The sequence below is a fragment of the Sapajus apella genome, unplaced genomic scaffold, assembly GCF_009761245.1.
Source record: "Sapajus apella isolate SASKATOON/1434 unplaced genomic scaffold, GSC_monkey_1.0 scaffold130, whole genome shotgun sequence".
Classification (NCBI taxonomy): Eukaryota; Metazoa; Chordata; class Mammalia; order Primates; family Cebidae; genus Sapajus; species Sapajus apella.
Window position 1 is genome coordinate 344936 of NW_022437070.1, and position 7871 is coordinate 352806.

General features: G+C 47.7%; 1 protein-coding gene across 1 annotated transcript in view; it reads left to right on the top strand.

Annotated features, from left to right (window-relative positions):
* TPRX1 (tetrapeptide repeat homeobox 1) overlaps positions 1-4402 on the top strand; it is a 7595-nt gene extending 3193 nt beyond the window's left edge. The window contains exons 4-5 of the mRNA XM_032262839.1: positions 3823-3949; positions 4265-4402. Of these exons, the coding sequence (XP_032118730.1) occupies positions 3823-3949; positions 4265-4402 (265 nt within the window). The remainder of the gene's footprint in view (positions 1-3822; positions 3950-4264) is intronic.
* The last annotated feature ends 3469 nt before the right edge of the window (positions 4403-7871 follow it).

Here is a 7871-nt window from a genome sequence, read left to right on the forward strand (position 1 = left end):
GATCACTCCTAGACCCAATCCCAGGCCCAGGATCACTCCCAGCCCCAGGCCCTGTGTGGCCTCAGAGCCCCTAGACCTCCAACTTCTCGCCAGACACTCCATTATTGCCTGACTTCACGGAGCTGCTCACACCTCTAGACCCCTGGGAGGGATCCTCAGTCTCCACCATGACGTCTCAGTACCAAGAAGGGGATGACTCTACGAACAAAGACTCAGGGTTTCAGCATCAAGAGGATGGCTCTGAATGAAAACTACTCAGGCCCCAGGTGATTACTGGATGTAATAGGGGGCCTGTGTCTGCAAAGTCCTGCAGATCCCAGTGGACCTGGAGTGGCTGATATACACTGCTGGTGACTTTCTGCAGCGAATGCACCACCCTTTACCCACCTGGCTGCAGGTGGACATTTGCTGTCTTCACTGTGTGGCCATCATAGGTGGCTCTGCTGCAAAGGTGCCTGCCTCTCATTTGAATTGGGCCTGAGCGTGTTTCTGGGGGATTGGAGCCACTGGGATATTTGGCATTAGTGAATGCTGCTTGAGAGCTTATTAAAGTGCTGTAGACGCCTTTCCTATTTGTATTTTGTTTCATTAGTAGCATTTCTTGATTTTAATATTATCTATTTCACCGCTTTTCAAATTACCTGTTGTTATGGACCAGTTTTGCCTTTTTATTTTTCATTTCTATCAGCAGCAGATTGATCATGTAAAACACAATGAAGTTATTAATAAAAATTAAAATGGGCCAGGCGTGGTGGCTCATGCCTGTAATCCCAACACTTTGGGAGGCCAAGCTGGGGGAAGGTCAAGCCAGGTGGATCATTTGAAGTAAGGAGTTCGAGACCAGCCTGGCCAACATGGTGAAATACAAAAATTAGGCTGGGCACAGTGGCTCATGCCTATAATCCCAGCACTTTGGGAGACTGAAGCAGGCAGATCACAAGGTCAGGAGATCCAGACCATCCTAGCTAACATGGTGAAAACTATCTCTACTAAAAATAAAAATAAAAAACTAGCCGGGCATGGTGGCACGCACCTATAGTCCCAGCTACTCGGGAGATTGAGGCAGGAGAATCGCTTGAACCCAGGAGTCAGAGGTTGCAATAAGCCGAGACTGCACCACTGCACTCCAGCCTGGCAATAGAGCAACTACATCTCAAAAAATATGTATAATAGCCGGGCGCGGTGGCTCAAGCCTGTAATCCCAGCACTTTGGGAGGCCGAGGCGGGTGGATCACGAGGTCAAGAGATCGAGACCATCCTGGTCAACATGGTGAAACCCCGTCTCTACTAAAAATACAAAAAATTGGCCGGGCACGGTGGCTCAAGCCTGTAATCCCAGCACTTTGGGAGGCGGAGGCGGGTGGATCACGAGGTCAAGAGATCGAGACCATCCTGGTCAACATGGTGAAACCCCGTCTCTACTAAAACTACAAAAAATAGCTGGGCATGGTGGTGCGTGCCTGTAATCCCAGCGACTCAGGAGGCTGAGGCAGGAGAATTGCCTGAACCCAGGAGGCGGAGGTTGCGGTGAGCCGAGATCGTGCCATTGCACTCCAGCCTGGGTAACATGAGTGAAACTCCGTCTCAAAAAAAAAAAAATATGTATAATATATATAAAATTTACCCAGGCATGCTGGCAGGCACCTGGAATCCCAGCTACTTGGGAGGCTAAGGCAGAAGAATCACTTAAACCTGATGTTGCAGTGAGCTGAGATGCTGCCACCATACTCCAGCCTGTACTACAGAATGAGATCTTGTCTAAAAAATATAAAATGATAAAATAAATTACTTTTACAAGATATCTCAATATATATCTATTTTCAAATTGACAGAAAAGCTTCTAAAAGTTGGTATTTCTAAAAGGCCTCTGTTCCTAATTGTTACTAATTAGAGACAAAGCCCACAGGTGGCACCAGTCTGAAGTGTTTGGCTTACTGCTTTGAAGATTTCTCCATTTTCTCACTTTTCCCTTCTAAGAGTAACGCTTTTTTTTTTTTTTTTGGCTTGCTTAAAATATCTTTCTCCAATATCAAGTACCCAACAGGAAAATAAGAAATCTTTCATTATCACATGATGATGAAGGTATTCTGTTTTGTTCTCTAAATGTATATAGTTTTACCTTTCATATTTAGGTCTTTCATACATCCAGAATTGATGGTGTATGGTGTGAGGTAAGGATTATTCTTTTCTCATGGATTTCCAATTGTCAATAGGAGAACCTTGTAATTTATTTTGTATTTTGTCACAAACCAAGGGTCCATTAATGTATGAGTCTGTATCTACAAAGTCTTTCTGTTTGTTTGATTTTTGTTGTTGTTTTTTAGATAGTCTTACTCAGTCACCCAGGCTGCAGTGCAATGGCATCATCTCAGCCCACTGCAGCCTCTGCCTCCCAGGTTCAAGTAATTCTCATGCCTCAGGCTCCTGAGTAGCTGGGATTACAGGCATGTACCACCATGCCCAGTTAATTTTGTTGTTGTTGTTTTGTTTTGTTTACAGCCACATTTAAGCTAAATTTTTTTGTATTTTGAGACCATCCTGGCCAACATGGTGAAACCCTGTCTCTACTAAAAATGCAAAAATTAGCAGGGCATGGTGGCATGCACCTGTAGTCCCAGCTATTTGGGAGTCTGAGGCAGAAGAATTGCTTGAACCTGGGAGTGGAGTTTGCAGTGAGCTGAGATGGCGCCACTACACTCCAGCTGGCGGCAGAACAAGACTCTGTCTCAAAAAAAAAAAAAAAAAAAAAAAAGAACAAAAATGGGAGAGACAGGGCTTTGTCATGTTGGCTATGTTGGTCTTGAACTCTGGGCTTCATTGATTCGCTAGACTCAGCCTCCCAGAGTGCTGAGACCACAGGCATGACCCGCCACACCTGGCTTGCTTTTTTATTTTCCTTTTTCTTTTTGACAGGGTCTCACTCTGTTGCCAAGGCTGGAGTACAGTGGCACAATCACAGCTCACTGCAACCTCAACCTCCGAGGTTCCAGTGATTCTCCCCCAACTCTGCCTTCTGAGTAGCTGGGACCACAGGCACACACCACCATGCCTGGCTAATTTCTTTTTACTTTTTGCAGAAACCAGGGCTCACCGTATTGCCCAGGCTGGTCTAATTGCTGGGCTCAAGTGATCCTCCCACCTTGGCCTCCCAAAGCACTGGAATTACAGGTGCGAGCCACCACGACTGGCTCTACAGAAAGTCTCTACTGGGCTCTTGGTCTCTGTGTCCTTGCATCAATCGCATGCCACCCCTTCCCTCCATCCTCTCCCCTCCTGCTTCCTCTGCCATCACTTTGTGGCCCCTGTGTCTTCCCACAGCTAGTTCTCTGACCCTGTCCTGGTCTCATTTAGCAAATGCTTCAATCCTCTTAGGTCAGGCCAGCCTCAGCAAAACACAGGGAGCATTAGTGCGGATTTGGGGGAAACATGTGACAGGCTGCATTTGGAGGTGGGGACAGACGGCCAGGATATAATGCAAAACCTTCGCTTCCCAGAGAGACCCTGAGAGGGATGTACATAGAAAACCACACTGAGGCTCCCCAGGGAAGCAGATTGATTGAAACAGGGAGAGATGGGCGGTGGGGGCAGGGAGAGGAGAGAATGAGGTGCAAAGAAAAGGGGAAACTGAGGCATGGGAGTTTCTTGCCCTGAAAACCAGAATAGGCAGGGTCTCCCTAGCATGTGTCACTTCCCATGTGACAGCAGCTGTCCTATGTGCTCTAATACCCTTACAAAAGGTTCTTTGAGGCTGGCAGCCTGTAATCCCTTTGCCTACGGGGCGTTATGCCAACCATGAGGGTGTTTAAGTGCCCTTCTGAGTAGACTGCAAATATTCAGTCTGAGCATGGACCAGGCCTCCCAGCTGAAGAGCGCTGCCCTGAACCCCTCCACTCTTTCGAGTGATACCAAGCTCATCTGCTTCTTGGACTGTCCAGAGGACGACCCGTGGGCAGCTGGATGTCCACGAGACTTTGGGTAACACCTTCTCCATACGTGCGGGGTGTGAGCAATATTGGGTTATGCCATTTACATGCCCAGCACAGAGCCTCGCTTACAGGAATATCTAAGTAAACGGGTGATCTTATTATTTTGCCATTTACACAACACCCTCCCCCCATATCTCTTCCCTCCTCGAACTCACCTCCTACCACTCTGCCCTGTGCAGACCCATGCTCCCCCCTCCCTCTCAGTCCCTGCGCTTCTCCCTAGCAGGTTTCCCTGGCCTTGACCTAATCTAACTCACCACCTGCCCCAATCCTCTTAGAGCCAGGTGAGGCGGCATCTGCAGAATCTCAGCCGGGTCAGCGACGCGTTGAAGGGGACGTGGGACATATTGGTGGATGGTGTCAAACCCTTTGCAAGCTTGTGCTGGTACCTTCTCATGCCTCCTCGAAGGCTGTGAGACTTCAGGTACAGCAGTAGGTGCTGTCAGGGTCTCCTGGAGCCCTTCCCCTGCATAAGCCCCAGGGAGACCCTTCAGGAAGACAAAAGGGAGCTGCAGAATTGGCCAGTGAGTGGAACCACATGCTGTAGGCGTTCACAGGTGCACCTGATTGTCTCTGTGTATATAATGAAAAACCCCTCCCCTTTTTTTTTCTTTTTTTTTTTTTTTTTTTTTTTTTTGGTGGGGGATGAGTGTTGGCTCTTGGCTCTGTCGCCAGGCTGGAGTGCAGTGGTGCCATCTCAGCTCACTGCAACCTCCGCCTCCTGGGTTCAAGCGATTCTCCTGCCTCAGTCTCCTGAGTGGCTGGGATTACAGGCACCTACCACCACACCCAGCTAATTTTTATATTTTTAGTAGAGACGGGGTTTCACCATGTTGGCCAGGATGGTCTCAGTCTCTTGACCTTGTGAACCACCTGCCTCAGCCTCCCAAAGAGCTGGGATTACAGGCGTGAGTCACCACGCCTAGCCTTGTTCTGTATTTTGGCTCCAGCCAGCTCTAGGAAAGAGGATGGAATGGAAATTTATTTTTAGTTCGGTATTCATTCACTTCTTTTTTTTTTTCCCAAGACTCTGTTGCCCAGGCTGGAGTGCAGTGGCATGACTTTAGCTCACTGTAGCCTCCACCTCCTGAGTTCAAGCGATTCTCGTGCCTCAGCCTCCCAAGTAGCTGGGATTACAGGCACCCGCCATCACACCCGACTAATTTTTTGTTTTTTTTAGTAGAGACAGGATTTCACCACATTGGCCAGGCTGGTCTCAAACTCCTGACCTCAACTAATTCACCTGACTTCGTCTCTCAAAGTGCTGGGACTGCAGATGTGAATCACCACGCCCGGCCTGTTCACTTTTGTATACTTAGAATTTCTTGCCATAGAAGTGTTTCTATTTTATCATTACAGAACTGTATCTTGGATAAAGTACAGTAGTAACTTTTTTTTTTTTTTTTTTTTTTTTAGACAGAGTCTTGCTCTGCAGCCCAGACTGCAGTGCAGTGGCTGGGTCCCGGCTCACTGCAACTCCGCCTCCCAGGTTCAAACAATTCTTCTGCCTCAGCCTCCCAAGTAGCTGGGACTACAGGCACCAGCCACCACGCCCAGCTAATTTTTGTATTTTTAGTAGAGATGGGGTTTCACCATGTTGGCCAGGCTGGTCTTGAACTCCTGACCTCGTCATCCACCCACCTCAGCCTCCCAAAGTGCTGGGATTACAGGCGTGAGCCACCATGCCCGGCTGTAAAGCCATAACTCTTGTAGCTGACATAAGAAAATATCTACAGAATAAACACCACACACACACACACACACACACATACACACACACACACACACACACGCACGCACTCCTGAGATTAATAAATGAATTTGCCAAGGTTCCAGGATACAAAATCAGTAAACAAAAATTAATTGTATATCTTGGTGTTGGGTGGGACATTTTCAAAAAAAAAAAAAAATTGTACTTTTATATAATGGCAACAAAAAATTGGAAAATAAAAGTTGTTTTAAAACACTATTTACAAAAGCATTAAAAAACATGAAATAGGCTGACCGTGGTGGCTCATTCCTATAATCTCAGCACTTTGGGAGGTCGAGGCAGGAGGATCACTTGAGGCCAGGAATTCAAGACCAGCCTGTACAACACAGCAAGACCCCATCTACACACACAAAACAAACTCTAGCTGGACATGGCGGTGCACAGCTGTGGTCTCAGCTACTTGGGAGACTGAGGTGGGAGAACTGCTGGAACCCGAGAGGCAGAGATTGCAGTGAACCAAGATTGAATCCCTGACGCCAGCCTGGGTGACAGAGCAAGACTCCATCTAAAAACAAAAGTGCAAAAGGCCAGTAAGCCCATGACATCAAAAATCATCAGGGAAGGCCGGGCGCAGTGGCTCAAGCCTGTAATCCCAGCACTTTGGGAGGCCGAGGCGGGTGGATCACGAGGTCCAGAGATCGAGACCATCCTGGCCAACATGGTGAAACCCCGTCTCTACTAAAAATACAAAAAATCAGCTGGGCATGGTGCCGCGTGCCTGTAATCCCAGCTACTCGGGAGGCTGAGGCAGGAGAATTGCCTGAACCCAGGAGGCGGAGGTTGCGGTGAGCCGAGATCGCGCCATTGCACTCCAGCCTGGGTAACAAAAGCGAAACTCCGTCTCTCAAAAAAAAAAAAAAAAAATCATCAGGGAAATGCATAATAAAACCAAAATGAAAGCCAGACATTGTGGCTCATGCCTGTAATCCCAGCCCTTTGGGAGGCTGAGGCAGGAGGACTTCTTGAGGCCAGGAATGCAAGAAACTACTTGAGGCCAGCCTGAGAAACATCATGAGACCCCTGTCTCTACCAAAAAAAGATTAAAATTAACTGAGCATGATGGTGCACACTTGTAATCCCAGCTACTTAGGAGGCTAAGGTGGGAGGATCACTTGAGCCCAGGAGGTCAAGGATACAGTGAGACATGATCACTATACCGAAGCCTGGGGACAAATTCTAATAGACATGGCTGGGCGCAGTGGCTCACACCTGTCATCCCAGCACTTTGGGAGGCCGAGGCAGGTGGATCACTCGAGGTCAGGAGTTCAAGACCACCCTGGCCAACACGGTGAAACCCCAGCCCGGGAGGCGGAGGTTGCAGTGAGCAAGATTGCACCATTGCACTCCAGCCTGGATGACAAGAGCAAAAAACTCTGTCTCAAAAAACAAACAGAGAAATTCCAATGATGGGTGTCCTACAGAATACCTGCCAATGATCCCGCAAAACTGTCAAGGTCATCAAAACCAAGGAACGTCTGCGAAACTGCCCCAGCCAAGAGGAGCTGAAGGAGAAATGACCACCAAATGTACTACAGTGTCCTGGGTGGGATGCTAGAAGAAACGAAATGACAGTAAGTAGAAACTAAAGAAAGCGGTGAGGTGTGGACTTTAATATGTGTGTCAATATTGTTCATTCCTTGTAACACATGTACCGCACTAAGTGAAGGTGTTAATAACAACAGAAACAGGCCCACGCTTGTCATCCCAGCACTTTGGGAGGCCGAGGCAGGCGGATCACCTGAGGTCAGGAGTTCGAGACCAGCCTGGCCAACATGGTGAAACCCCATCTCTGCTAAAAATACAAAAAGATTACCTGGGCGTGGTGGTGCACACCTGCAGTCCCAGCTACTCCGGAGGCTGAGGCAGGAGAATTGCTTGAACCTGGGAGGTGGAGGTTTCGGTGAGCAGAGATGATACTGCACCACTGCACTCCAGCCTGGGTGACAGAGTGAGACTCCGTCTCAAAATAAATAAGTAATAGGGGAAACAATTGTTGGGGGGGGCGTACATAGGAACTCTGTGTACCACTTTATCATTTTCTGTAAATCTAAAGCCATTCTTAAATAAAATATACTTTTTATTTATTTATTTATTTATTTTTTTTTTTTTTTTTT